Here is a 15435-nt window from a genome sequence, read left to right as displayed (position 1 = left end):
AAGCCACAGCTTTGGGCAATGAAAACCAGGCTTGACTCTCTGGTGCCTCAGACATCAGCAATGTGAAATCAGCCGGCTTCAGGGCAGGGTAACCACGGAATGGCCCAGGAGACAGAATACAGAAGATAAAACCGGATGTGCACCAAGAAAAAAAACAAAGATCTCTACCTGGAAACCAAACAAACCAAATATTTTCAAACTTAAAACACTCCAGAAGAGACCCTTATGAAATCATACCTTCCAATCACCTATGTGGAAATGAGTCATTCTGAGGTATAAAAACAGCCACAGAAACCCCCAGCCACTGTCCCATCTGGCCCATGACCAAAAGAACATGACTTTATACACACACACTTCTTCACCTCTAACCCTGACTAAAAGATAAATGGTGTCAGAATTATTCAAAGAGAAACCAAGCCACAGGATGCACTCCAGTCCTCTACTGGCCCAGTGTTGCCAGGTGTCAGCTTTGGATAGTGGTGGCACTTCTAAACAGGTGGGAGAGATGCCAACCAGGTAGAGGTTTTGCTTCCGGTGGAAATGAAGCCCACAAAGTTATTTTTGGTCTTTAGCATGAAGCAGTCTATGTGAGGAGCAGGCAACAAAAGCAAGTGTGCTCGCCTTTCCCCTTAGAAATGTCCGTGAGAACAGAGATGGAACCCCACTAGAGACAGCCCATGCAGCTCTGACCAAAGCAGAAAGTTTAGATCCAAACAAACATCTCCACCTCCTCCAAGCTCAAACTCCTCTTCCTGCCATGCCTGCTCCTTCTGGTCAACCCAAGACATCATGCCCTGGCCAGGTACCCAGGCCATGAGGAAACACATTTCCAAAGCTAACTCCATCCATCTACTTTTGTTTTCAAAGGAAGCCTGAGGAACTCCACATTGCCAGGCCCACCAAATCTTCCATCCACATCTGCTCCTGTTCCTCTCCATCTCCATCATTCCACTCCACGGCCACACATCTCTGAGCTGCTGATTTGGTGTCCCCTCACTAGTTCCTCTCTTCTTTCCTGTTTCTCACCTGACTCCAGCCCTTTCCCTGAAATGTAAGCCACAGCGACCTTTCTTTTGACTTTCCTCAGGTTGCCTGCCATTTGTCTGCTCGCCGAATATTGGTCACGATTGTACCCTCTGAAAGAGTATTTTTGTCCCTCCCACCATGCTGACTCCCGTGGTCAGATGGCTCCTGTCACTTTGTCAGAGTTTATAACTGTAATCAGGCCCTTTGAGTTTCTACAAATTTTTACCTTTCATCTATCCACCACCAACACACACACATATATATACATATATACACACACACACACACACACACACACACACACACACACACATACTTCTTTTGCTCCGTTTAACCCACCTAGAAAACAGCAATCTAGCTTTTGAGTTTACACTCTTGACGTACATTTTTCTCCCGTTTTATTCTGGCTGAGTCAACTACAGGCCACGGAAAACGCTTCACTATTCTTGGTCTCCGACTCTCAACCCCTCCAAAGCAGCTTAGCTTTCCGTCGGCCCCCACGTGGACGGCTCTCCACCACCTTCATCTTTTCACATTTTCTCTCCCATCTCCCTCTTTCCTGCTTCACTACCCCTCGACGCTCATCTTCCCTCTCTGCCTTGACCAAGGGGTGTGGCTTCCAATGACAGCTTCTCCGCTGTTGCATCGGAAATATTAGTTAAGCAGTCAGTGTGTATAGAACAAAATTTTAGAATATTTCCACCAATTAGCTCAGAAGCATTGTTGAGTTCTCACTTAATTTTATAAGTAATTATGTTGTGGTGGTATTGGGCGTTATCCAACAGGCACGAATGCTGTCACCCTTGCCCTCAGGAACACATCTTTGGATGGGAAAAACTACTGGTAAGAAGAACATCTTATAGCACAACACTTAAAAATTCTTTCACATTATTTTGGCCGTTTTTCATGGAATCAAGTGATTTCCAGCTTGATTTTGATTCAGCTCTACCTCCATTCTCTCTGACAGCAAACCCACAGCTCTCAGAACAGCAGGCCATCTGGAGCTTGTTCATTTGGAAGGCTCCCTCTCAGAAAAATCTCCCTGACTACTGTGAGCCACAGCAAAAGACATCACAAACCCCCTCCCCATGACAGCCCTTACATATTGAGCATTTGTGAATATCTGCTCTTAATCTCCCCAACTAGATTGCAAGTAACTCCATTGGCCAACAAATCCACCAGTCCTGTGCTTAACTTCATCTTCGCTTCACAGTGCTGAGTAGTCAAATGTGTGCTACATTACATGCTCCTCAGTTCCTAGTCACCAAAAGAAGAAGGACAGAGCTGAGTAAAGGCTTTATCAGCCAAGATCTAGGAACTTACTAGCTGGAAACCTCAGCTGATAGGTCAAATGTCTTTCTCCCCAGCCAAGAGCTAAGCCAATCATGTACCTCCTTGGAAACAAAGCACTGGGAAGGATGCACCCTCCTTTTATAACATCCTTACTGAGAATGCACAGCTTTGTTTACATCATCAGAAAACGTCACAGGAACCCAAAGGCTCTAAAACGATTAGCTAACACTTACAAAAGCATCAAGAAATTGAAAACCCAAGGCAGACACTGGAACTCATTAATCCAGGTTCAAGAACTTTGGAAGGACAGGCCAACTGGATTCGATGTGTGATCCTGGATCAGAAAAATGGTATTACCAAGACAATAGGCAGAATTTGAATTAGGTCTGAAGCTTGTAGTGTTGTACCAAAATATTTTTTTTTTCGAGACAGGGTTTCTCTGTGTAGCTTTGGCGCCTTTCCTGGAACTCACTCGGTAGCCCAGGCTGGCTTCGAACTCACAAAGATCCGCCTGCCTCTGCCTCCCAACTGCTGGGATTAAAGGTGAGCGCCACCACCCAGCCCCAACATGAATTTTTGATTGTGAGTGGTATACTGTGGTTATTTGGAAAATCTGGGTAAAGGGTATATGGGATTTTTTTTAATTGGTATCTTGGAAGTTTTTGAAATTATTAAGGTTTGTTGTTTTTATTTTATTCATTGGTTGGAAGCCAGCATTGAACTTTTTTTTTTTTAACTTACTGTGGTTTTGAACCTACTGGAGGGTTTTTTGTTTTTATTTTTAACTAATGACTTCTTCCGTGTGGATGTGGGGGTGGGAGGGCACGTGTGTATATGTGCATTTGCATGTGCTGTGCAAGTCATAAGACAGTCTCAGGAGTCATTCCTAAGGGAGTGACCATGCTTTTATTTGACACTAGGTAAGTTTAAACCCAACTTACCTAGTATACTGGGCTGGATAGTCAGCCAGCCTGAAGGATCTGCCTATCTCTGCCCCTACTACTACCCTAGTACTGGGATTACAATTATGTCTGGTGTGTTTTGTGTAGGTTTGGTTTGGTTTGGTTTGGTTTGGTTTGGTTTGGTTTGGTTTGGTTTGGTTTGGTTTGGTTTGAGTGGGTTTGGTTTGGGTGGGTTTGGTTTGGGTGGGTTCTTTGATCCTCTGTCTCCCAAGCCCCAGCTAATAAATCTCCTATAAAGAGGATCTTCTATCAGTTTAGTCATTCTGGAAGTTAATCAAGTAGAATGGCTTTTCCTTGATTGTTATTTTGAATCAATGGTCAGAAATCATTCTTATTGAGCACACCAGTGTCATCTGATTCAGTGTTCTAATGTTCCAGGCTCTTGGGCACATGATCAAAATGGAGTTCCAAGTGTTTCCTCCCTGACACCTCACCACTGCACCACACCACCCAAACCCTGACCACACAGGAAGTCCAGGCTTAGTCCTTTCAGAAGGTTCGTGGGAACTTGGACATTGCTGCTTCTCAGCACTGTTGTACTGTCTAACGGCGTGGCTTTGCTGTTTTATGTCTGTTTTCCATTGAATACTCTTCTCAACCCAAAGGAGATATAAAGTCCCTTACTAATTCTAGTCAAGATACCTTCAAAAATGGGACCTGTGAGGAAGTCAGCGTGGACTGAGTTTTAAATGTGAAAAATGAGTAGACCCAGACACCCAGAACTTGCTGACCTTGGAATTTTAAACCAATCATCTCAGCTGACCGAACCTCAATTTCTTCACCAGAAAAATGGAGGTTGAAGACATCTATGTCACATCACAAGGTTGTTTTCAGGGTTGTAATCAATAATGTTGGCCACGGATTATGGTAAAAAAAAAAAAAAAAAGGAATGTCCACATTCTGGACACAGAGAAAACTAAGGCGGTGTTCACAGCAACAGACGCACCCAGGGAGTGGAGTCCAGAAATTAGAACTCTTTTGTATCTATCTGCTCTAGGTGTCTACTCACTAGATCAAACATGCCTCTCTCAGAAAACTCACAACATAAGCAACTTCACTTCCAAAGGCTAAACAAAATCCCCTGTGGAAAAATTCCTAATTCATGAGTCTGCTCAAACTCTAAGTACATGTTCGAGATCATATTCATCAGCTGTAACAGGAGGCATATTGGAATAAAATTAATTAATTGTATTCCACCATGAAGTAGGCACCTCCAAACAGCCTTTAGTTCTCTCCCCAAGTAATGATCTCATGTTCCCTCAAGTGCTGTATAAAGGCAATATCAGGCTTCAGCCCATTAGGTGCATAGAGAGACTAAGCAAGCAGGAAAACTTACCGGGATGCTGTTGATGTGAGCATCCTATTTTTTATTAAATCCCTATCTCTAAAATACCAGCAGTAAATTGGGCTGCTGACTTGAAAGTACCTTTAAAAAATTAAATGCATGTTCCTCATTCCCTATGCTGTAGTGATCGTACACTCTGATCTCCTCATAGTCTCCGGAACATAAAATGACGCCTTAGTTTGGGGTTGGAACCAACATCAGATAGCCACCTATTACAACAGCAGTTACACCAACAGTTCCCCAGAGGATGGGAATCTGACAGAAAGGTCTGTACCTTTTTGCCTTCCCCCATCCTGGGGCTGGTACTGAGAAAAACTTAGGTGACATTTCTGAAGCATTCTGGTCATGTCATTTCGTAGATGATTGTGATTTCCTTTTTGATCCAAAATGTTCATAGTGATACTTAACCAAAACCTTCTAGTAGCTCATACAACTCCTGTGATTCCTGAGGTCACAAAAAAAGAGGGCATGTCCCTATGAGGCATCCAGAGTCTTGTCTAAAAATTGCAGAGGGTGAGTTTCCTACAATATTCTGTACAAACCTTGATCAGAATTAGAATTCTTTCCAATGAAATCTAATTGCTTATTCTTAGTGGTTGAAATAGCTTTTCAGAAGGTTGGCTTTTAAAGATACATTCACTGCAGGTATCCTTTACCTCAACTAGAACTGAATGAGATGTACAATGCATGATACATGTTCCTTAACTAAGGCCCATTTGAGAGACAGCACAGGTAGAGAGCCAGCAGATGAGCTCTAGAATCAGGCTGCTGGGGGTCAAAACCTGGTTCCTCACTATGTGTGGGGCCTAGGTGCACTTGACCTCATTACTCGGCCTCAGCTTCTTCACCCGTAAGCTGGGGTAATACAAGAATTTACCTTGGAGTATCATGATGGAAGTCAAGTGAACTGTTCAAATAATGCCCAGCATGCACATGTTCACTCTGTTCTCTGGAGAAGGGGGATAGGGACCTAATATCAACGCCATCGAGTTTTCCAGGATCCAGGAGAGCCAGCTGCCGTCTCCCATGCTTTCTCTCTAAAGCACCGTCCCTCTGCTTTAGGACACTGCCCTCTAAAGAAACTCTCTTCCACTCACTCAAACTGAGCTCAGTTAATCTGTCCAGGTTGATCTTCCCTTAACTGAAAGGTGCAAGATGGGGATCTGATCATCTTCCGGGTTCCTTCCAATGCCTCTTAAAGTTTTCATTAAGGAATATGAATTCTGTGTCTGTTCATAGATGCTGGTGCTATATAGAGAATGAGATGTGATGCTCAAGCAATGTGCAGCAGCCCTGCTGGGCTCACGCTGGCTATACCAGTGGAGGAGGACAGCAGCTACCGTGCCTGACAAGAGAAACTAGTGAAGTAAACCGGACAAGCAGAAGTCACTCTCAGACGCTGTCCTGGGGCCTAGCCTTGTGAGACAACTCTAAACCACTGGTTCCTTATTAGATGCACAGGCTAGACTCCTAAGTCAAGTGGTTTTTATTTTTTTTTAATAATTCGTTTTAAATATATGCATTTTAAAATATCCCAACTTCAAAGTCTATTATCCCTGATAATTCCAGGACCATGACCCAACTAGAAAGAGTTCAAATGATTGTGTAGACTGAATATATTTTTTTATTGACTTGGAATTTCACATTTCATCAGTGAGAGTCATGAGGCTATGAATCCAGTACCCGAATCAAAAGAAGCAAGTCCAGAGGGTGGATAGTGGCAGCAAGAGCAGAGACCTACTGGAACCAATGCATGTGAGCATGCAGGAATATAACCACATGGAGGGCTACGGTCCATTCCCTAGGATACAGATTAGGCAGAATATCCCCCAAGTGGGTGGCAGTATCACTTCCGGTCTCTCAAAACTGAGAACATTCAGAGAAGCTTATATGCATCTGAAACAGAAGAGGAGAAGTCCCTCTATCTCAGGCTCTTAGGGAAACTCAAAGGGGCCGTTTAGTAGTTTTGTCTGCACGCCTTTATTTTGGCTGAATTCCTTGTTATTTTAGGAGTGGTCTAGTTCAGGGAGATATTCCAAATCTGGTCTGGTGAAGCAGATCTCCTCTGATACTCACAAGTAGCCGGTTGAGTAGGCAACCGGAAGGACCTCGAAATGTGTCCTCATGGAAGCCCCATACCCTGGCCATACTTCCTGGGAATTCAGAATCTTCAAAACAGTCGGGTTGAGTGTTGTGCTTAATCAGAGGTCTTTAATTGGGTTATTGTTTGTTTGCTAGGTTGGTTGGTTTGTTCTCTGTGTGTATGTGTGCATGTGCTCATGCATACTCCAATGTGTCTTTGTATGCTCACACATGCCAGGATGCACAGGGAGATGTCAGAAGACAGCTTGCAAGAGTCCGTTTTCTCCTTCCACCGTGTGGATCCCACAGATCAAACTCAGGTTGTCAGGCATAACTGCAAGCACCCTTGCCCAATAAGCCATCTTGCTGGCCCAGAGATCCTTAATTTAGACTTGGTCCCTTGGCCACGAAACAGGTTCCCAGAGCCCAAAGTTCCACCCTAGACATGCAGTACACTGTTCTCTGCCTCTTTATTCCTACCCAAGCCAACAGACTTCACTTCCACGTTTAACCAAGGGAAAAGTCAGCCAAGCATTTCCCCAGCCACTTTCTCTTGCAGTTGAAGCCAAAAGCCAAAGCCAGAAGCCAGAAGCTTGCCATTCATTATACCAAGCCCCTCCCCTACGCCCAAGCCAGATTCAGCCCAGCACCTAGGCCCAGCATGCACACACAGGTCAGACTCTCCATTCACCACCCCCGTACCACAAAAGGGAAACCCGGAAACACAAAAGAGCAAGCTTAGAGGAACTAAAGGAAAGAAGTAAAGAGGTAAAAAAAAAGGAGGAAAAAAAATAAAAACAATGATGGTTTCGCACTCATTGTGAAAGAACTCAGCCAGGACATACCTGTTTGAGCAGGGCCTCCCAGCTGTTCTCAGGGACTGCCAATGAGGTGGACAGTCTTCCTTATCCCTGAGGCCTCGGACCAAGTGTTGCTTTGGTTTATTTCAGGAAATGCTATTGGAAAGATAAAACAAAGTGCCTGGCAGGCACTATAAAAAGTAGAAGAAATACGGAAGGCGTCATCCTCCAACGGGTGGCTACATGTTTTTACGCAGGGGCGAAGGGAGGGAGATACGTTGTGTAGTATCGCTCCTCCATCCAGGAGAGCCACCTCAGTGGCTCTGCCAGGGCCGAGCCTGTGCCTTGCTGACATTCCATTCCTGTGTTCAGATGGACGCTCATCTTTGCCAAGACGAAGGTGAAGGAAACCCAGCAACCAGGAAAAGAAGAGAGGAGCCAAGGGAAGCGGCCACTGCTGGTCAGGGCCAGAGCTGGAGGGAGGCCAAATGGAAGTGGCCCCAGGCTTCTCTGGGATGGCTGCCATTTTCTCCCAAGCAGAGAGAAAGATGCAAAGGTCATGGAGGGGTCTGCTCTGTGGAGCCACCAACTCCTATTGAGGAAATTCTCCACACACACACACACACACCCTGTGGCTTGCCTCTAAACAGGATATTACTTCCATTTCCTTAATTCATCCTCTCTCTCTCTCTCTCTCTCTCTCTCTCTCCTCTCTCTCTCTCTCCTCTCTCTCTCTCTCTCCCCTCATCTGAATGTAATAATAGCTAGCATATATAAATAATAATTATTAATGTTATCTGTTCTTTGTTTCCAAACCTCATGTTCCTCTTCTCTTGAAAACTGGGGAAATCAACTCTGCTCACATCGAAAAAGATGCCCTCCCCCAGCAGAAAGAAAATCCACCTAACTTCCTATTTCTAGGGAAAATAAATAGGCCACCATGGTGCCATCTCTCCCCGGAGGACTCTTATTCTGCTCTTTTGTTGATTTGTTTTCAGTAGTTTGTGCTTCTGTTGTACCCAGAATAGAAGGCTGCTAGGAGGGGAAGGGACCCGTGGAAGGTAGGAGAAAAAAGCAAGAATAACGGGAAAAGCCCAAGTCGTCTTTCATTTAAAAATATATATCAGAACTAGAACAGTGACCAGAGTCAGAGGGGGTGGCTAATTGGCCAGACAGTCTGTCCCATGGGCTCAGCAGCTGCCCTTTTTATCTGCTGTGGGTGAACCCCGGCCACTGCGGCGTCCTCGACAGGAGCGAGGCTCTTCCAAATCGTCCTCATCAAAGCCGTAGAAAGTTGAGGTGTCACTTTCTGACGTGGAACCGAATAAGTCCTCCGTGGTACGTGCTGCGGCCGCTGCCTCCTTCTCCTTCCTGCCTTCTCCTCCCAAATGAGCTGACATGTATGATGAATATATCAGCACATGGGTTAAGCAACAGACAGCATTATTAATATTCTTATTACATAATTACAGTGTTATTCCTAACAGCAAGGTAATAAGCCACTGTTACACCAAAAGGGACTAACAGGGTATATCACCTGGTAACTGGGATTTGGGACAAAGCACACATTTCCAGGAAGATGTCACTTCCCAGAAGAGGTCCCATCCCTACCATGATACATGTGTCCACAGCTTCTGACAGCAAGAGATACACGCACGATATCTCCTTTGGTTCGCTCGCACAGAGGCACACGCTCACCCAACCCTGCCCCCACACAATGCTTTCGCTTGGTGGTTTTAAAGCCTTGTTGGTATTTCTTTGTAGTTTCAGTTGACGTTTCTTTGAACAATGTTCGTCCGTCACTTTGACAGTCAGCTTTACCAAGGTATTACTGCCAGATAACCCATTCAAGGTGGTTAAGCCTCCGTCCGTCTTATTTTTATTTTTCCCCGCCTCTAATCCCCTGCTTTGACAGCTCTTTCAGTCCCACCCTCATGCCGTGTAGTTCATTTGTACTGAAAGCAAAGAACAGTGGAGAATCTAAGTGTTAGTTCAGGAGAGCCTCCCACTTTACCGCTGCTTGTAATCTCAGACACTGGAGCCGCTAAGCATACCAAGGTCTCAGCTACTCCAGAACGTTCACCCTGTCAGCTCAAACTCAAGACATACCCAAAGGTGAAACGGGCCTTTAAAAAGCCTCGTGAATAGAGTATCCTAAGACCTGTAAAACTCAGGCTTCAATTGTTTCATACTCTATTGGCACCCAATACCACAGTGACTGTCCCTTCCATGCCAGGGTTGGACAAGGCACTTCCTTCTGGGAAACAGAGGCAGTGGGTAGATGAGCAGGGAATAGCCGCTATTCCAACTCATAGTCTTCTCTGGAAGGACCCTGGGGAGGCCCCCGAGATATAGTCACCCATCTGACTTAGCAGCCCAACTCGGGGGTTAATGCCAACCTGTATATTAACTATTTCAGGAACATTAGAGTCAGGTGTTAATAAAGGACCCACCAAGTTAGTTCCCAGCAATTACAGTGAGAATACCTAATGGTGCTGTAACTTGACACATGAAGTACATGTCAGACAGAACCAAGGCAAGAAACGCTGAGCGAAAGAGAAGCTTCATGCAGAAAAAAAAAAAAAAAATCCTGCTTCTGATGCCCACGGACCGGTTGAAGTACCTCATCTTGGTGTTGGAGGAAAGGGTGCAATGACAGCAGGTTTACAGTGGGAACTCTAGCACTGCCTGCTCTAACCCACCAAAGCCTGCGGTAATCCACAGGACCCTGCCCAGCACACCACTCTACCAAGTGGCCTTGCTTCTGAGAGAAGAGACGTTGTCTGAGTGCCTGATCTTAAAACAAATAAAAAGCACTGGGTTGAAGTTCATTTGTTTAATTGTCTTTTTTAAAAACAGCTAAAAACCAGCGCCATCTACCATAAGGGTCGTGTCTTCTAAGTAAAAAGTTCAGTGTTACATGTCACGTTTGGACCATGAGTGAATCGACAGAGTGGCATGAAAGGAGCTCTCTGGTAGGGTCCTTGAGAATTAAATGTAAAGGGTCTTATGCAATGGACACTAAGTTGTGTTTCCAATTATTGGTTTATCGCTCAAGGCTGTCTAGAGCCCTAAACAACCTTAGCTTCCAAACACATAGCGCTAAAGGTAAGGTTTAGGACCCGGGAGGGAGAACCGAATCATTGCAGAAGACCAAGACAAGGTCACCTCAGTCCTTCTCCTGGGACTGGGGCTGAAACAATGCTGGGTTCAAAAGATGAAATGACCTCTCATGCTAGACCCAACCACCCAACCAAGGTCTCGCCTGTAGCGAGCCACTGGTGAAACTGAAGATAGCATCTGAGATCATCTCTCCTCCCTACCTTGTGCCTTGGGTTACTTATTAAATAGAAAAATTATGGGGGAAGGTGGCACCAACCAACCATGATCAGGCAAAAACAATAATCTATCTACAATTGAAAACCAATCCATAGCCAAGACTCTATCGAACTCATTTTAAGAATGAAGGAACAAGACCAAAAGCCTCTTTTTAATACTTTAGTCTTTGGATACATTGAAGATGAAAGGAGTATGCAGGTTGGTCTCAAGGATGCTTTTGCCCTCATGTGTAGGGAGCTCTGTCCTGTTTCCATGGAAATATGGGATGAGTGGTCAATGGTGCTGGTAGGTTTATGCTTCCATAAAGGGGCCCAGGAATCTGCAAGCCCCACAGATCAGGATGTGGCTGCTTCCCTCATACTTGTGTTTCCACAGAACACACAATTTTTGTTACATGTTCGTCTTCCAGCACAGGCTAGCATGTTGCCTGGGGTCTCCAGGTATCTCTGCTCTACTGTATTTTGGACCACAACTACACATACAAAGTAATGTCCACCTCATGGATAGGCCAGACCTTCTCCTTGTCCTTTCCCCTGGGACCCAGAGAATGGGTTTCTGTCCTTTAAGACCCAAAGAGGAAAGACATGAACATGACCTGCAAACCCCTTTCCCCTCAAAGTCACCACCGCCACCATCACTTCTCCACTCTCCTCTCCCTCCCCAGCCACGGGGAGATGGCAGAGCAATCCAGATAGAGGAGGTCTATGGCACACAGTGCAGGAAGGGGTCACACTCACCAGAGCGTCCACAGTCTGCACAGGACACCAGCTCTTCAGGCCTCCCGCTCTTCTTGTTCATGTTAGAGCCCCCCAAGCAGAAGTCACAGTAGTTGTTGGGAATGACGGTCCCGTCTGGTCCTTTCTGGGCTGTGGAAACATTGAGAAAGAATTCCAGTTTTAGACTTAGATGCTGCCCCTTCTACTGGAGTGTAGCAGAGAACAGAAAGCTTAGAATGGAAGAGTTTGTTATAGCTGCTTTTTTTTTTTATTCTTATGGGTCCAATGATACCCATCTTGCAAATCATTCAAAATCTCATCTTTGCAAGTTTTCCCAGTTCAATGTTTTTTTATAGAAACCTCATTGCCCCCTCTGATTCCGTCCCTAAATTAATAAACTACTCAGAAATGGCATGTGTCATTCGTCAAGTCAACCTCTGTTAATCCTGCACAGACTCCAAAACATCAGATGGAAATTGTAAACAGTGATGACTGGAGGAAGAGGACAGCCAATGCTTTGGCCTAGCCTTTGAGAGAGAGACACTTATTCAGTATCTGTGGCTAGTCACTTCCAGACAGCGTGCTGGAGAGGCTCTTGAGAACTCTTGATAAACATCTTGGAGTGCACACAAATGTCTGTTCTTAGCCTCAACTCTCAGGTTTTAGACTCATTGATCATGGAAAGCAAGTAGGCTAAGTCCATCTGAAGAACCCCAATACCTGGAATTAGAAGTGGACACAAGTTGACTGGACACTTAGCTCAGTCTCATGTCAGAGATGGACAGAATGATGGGGGAGTGAGCATATGTGTAGGCCTAAGATCTTCACAAGTAACTGAACACCATAACTCCATAACCTATCCCTGCTGAATGTCAAAACAAACGTATTCTTCAGGTGTGACCTCGAAAACAGAGCCCGGTGACAGTACCCATGCCTTTGAGGCCCCAAGTCATTCCCAGTTACTAGGGGCTGGTTGAAAAGCCTAGAACAGGTTCCTTGCATGGGAGAATGCTTCCATTTTCTTATTTCTCTCATCCTGTTGTAGACATTTCTTAGTGATAGTCACACTCCCTCATTGCCACTAAAAAGAAGAGTCTCTCTGTTTGTGGAATCAGCCTTAACCACTAGGGTATCTTCCTCCTTAACATCCTCCATGTCTGCGGCTATCTTTCATTATTCACTGGCTAACACTAATCAGGGTCCCATAGGGTATAAATCTGTGAAGAGGAAGCAGATATGTGAGCAGAAATACCAGCCAGACAGTAAGTGATAAACGGATTCACCCCCTTTAATATGATTCCCTCTGGCCTTTGCTTCCTCCATGCCTCGCTTTGCCTCCAGGAATAGAAAACTTACCTGGGGAAGGCGGAAGACAAAAGCTAGCAGAATTACATTACAGAGGGTTAATCCATTTATCAGTTGCTATTTGAATTGTTTAATCAGTTTCTAAGTCATTGATTTCCATCTTCAAGCAGGCAGACAATCCTCTGCAAGAAAAGTGTGGGCTCTTTGGGAGAAGCAGAGGAATGGGCCACCCTCTGTGGTCTTCTGAGGTTGGGCTCTCCTTCCGTAGCCACTGGATCTCAAAGACATCTGCAGAGCAAGCAGGGTGGCTCTCCAAATACTCTCCCAAGGCCTGTGCATCTGCCAAAATTTTACTCTGTCTATTAAATGTGCTTTGCCCAAGGAGAAACACCAGTCTCCGCCCTTTCCGCCTTTTTCAATTGCCCTCTTCCTCATTTTCAGTACTTTCTGGAGAAAATCTAAGCATGTTTAAGAAGCAAGTAAACATAAGGTTTCCTACTCAAAAGATACACTGAAGTCTATTAAGTGGTAAATATAAACTAGAGGTGGGAAAATATTCAATTTAGAAGCAAAGTTTCATGATTGGGTGAACTAGATATAAAGTGTGCAATGATAACCACATCTGAGTAACTTCCCACATACAGAAAGAGATATATCCCATATACGCCACGCCAAGAAGGTCTCAGGGTCCCAGTCTGACTTTCTTCTATGCACACACAGACTTCCTGCAATGTCAGGTGTCTTCCCTATTCTCAAAATACTTCTGCCACCAAAAAAAATCTGAATGTCTTCAATTGACTGCATCCCCTGATGATATATAAAGACAAAGAGGGAAAATATAGAGAATAATAACTTCCAGACTGTCCTTTACATTATTCACAAAATAGATAGAATAACTTCCAGGCTATTCTTTACATTATTCACTAAATAGGTACAATCAAGAGCTCCAAGTCAGACCTGATGGTTCAGGCCTGTATTCCCAGTTACTCAGGAGGCTGGGGCTAGAGAATCAGAAGTTCAAGGCTTGCCAAGGGGTGTTAAAGGCCAACCTGGGCAACTCCTGGAACCCTGTCTCAAATTTTAAAATAAAATAGTCAGAAGAGGGCTGGTTATATAGCTCATTGGTAGAGTGCTTGTCTGGAATGCATGGGATCCTAGTTTTAAAGAAGTTTCTGATGTCAGGGTGTCAGAGCAGTGCCCCTACATATACAGGAAGACAAAAATGTCTGTATAAGGGAGTGAGGAAGGTAGACTCGGGTAGGTACAATTGTGATAAGGGAGGTGAGGGGTATGTTGTTGTTTAGCAATGGTCCAGTTTATAAAGTGACAGTGAGGAAGAGGGGTATAGCTCCCTGGTAGAATGCCATGAGTGGGGAGAAAGGAGCAAGGGGACAGTAATAGCCATGCTTTAACTTCAGTTGAGGCTCTACTCTCTTCTTGGAGTGACGGGATCAAAGCCTCCTTCCATCTCAATACAATGACAAGGGATGGGCTAAGAGCATGTGCATTGGTTCTCTTACGCTTTTGGATATTCAAGATTGGTTGGAGAGCACAGGCACTTCCACGAACCCTCCCTATTCCCAGGCAGCAATGACTATGCCTTGGGGAGGGCACTAGGTTGGTATCACTGTTACATCTCTTGATAAATATGCACACCTGCCTCATACATTCCTTTAGATAGGTTTACCACTGGACCACCTGCATGACTTACATACCGGAAATGGTTACCAACAATTTGTGGGATGAATGGCTTAGAAAAGGTGACAAAGATGTAAACAGGTATCCCACGATGCACCTGGGACCTTCTTCAAGAATCCAGAGCATGGTATCGGCTTTCCCTCTGGCAAAGCAATCTTTTCTCGCTCTTGGTTTTTTTTTTTTTTTTCTTGACTCTTCAAAGAGATGGTCCATGTTCAAACAGATGGACTCACAACCACTCCCAAGTATGCAAGAGTAGGTAGCTGAAGGTCCCGAATCGCTAGCAGAATACTACTGTATGCAACTGTTATGGTTTAAAACTCTATGTATTGAAAGGCTTGGTTTTCAAGGCAGCAGTATTCCAAGGTAGAACTTTAAGGGGAGTGATTGTACTATACAGGTTCTGATCTAATCAGTGATCTAATCCAAATGATAGGTTCAAAATCCAAGCAGATAATTGGGAGACAGTGGAACTGTAGAAGGTGGAGGAGCCTTGGTGAAGAAAGTGGGTCACTGGGGGCATGTCTCTGGAGGCATGCCATGGCCCTGGTCCCCTCCTGTTAGGCTACTCTGATTCCCGGCCATCTGAAATGGGCAGCTCTGCCCTGCCATGCCTACCACTATACCTTGCCTGCCATGATGCTCTGCCTCATCATAACCCCGAAAATCCAGAACTGGGCAGGTGTGGATTGAAACCTCTGAAACTTGGAACCAAAATACATCTTTTCTCCTTTGAATTGTTTCTCTGGGGCATTTATCAGAGCGACGAAAGTCTGGCTAACACAACCACTCCAAAAAGCACAAAACCATAATTCATTACCTCTTGAGAAGTGATACTAGGTCCTGTCTACCCACTTAGCTTCTCTGTG

The 15435-nt window shown here is 44.9% G+C and overlaps 1 protein-coding gene across 3 annotated transcripts in view; it reads right to left on the bottom strand.

Moving 5' to 3' along the window:
• Dpf3 (double PHD fingers 3) overlaps positions 1-15435 on the bottom strand; it is a 297137-nt gene that overhangs the window by 58463 nt on the left and 223239 nt on the right. For 2 of the 3 annotated variants that reach the window (XM_052739375.1, XM_052739376.1), the window contains exon 8: positions 11585-11713. In XM_052739375.1, the coding sequence (XP_052595335.1) occupies positions 11585-11713 (129 nt within the window). Of the gene's footprint in view, positions 1-7553; positions 8902-11584; positions 11714-15435 lie in introns of all 3 variants that reach the window. The other variant, XR_008218495.1, reaches the window with a different exon arrangement.

Source organism: Peromyscus californicus, unplaced genomic scaffold (assembly GCF_007827085.1).
Source record: "Peromyscus californicus insignis strain IS unplaced genomic scaffold, ASM782708v3 Scaffold_15__1_contigs__length_86483966, whole genome shotgun sequence".
NCBI lineage: Eukaryota > Metazoa > Chordata > Mammalia > Rodentia > Cricetidae > Peromyscus > Peromyscus californicus.
This window is presented reverse-complemented; position numbering and strand designations above follow the sequence as displayed.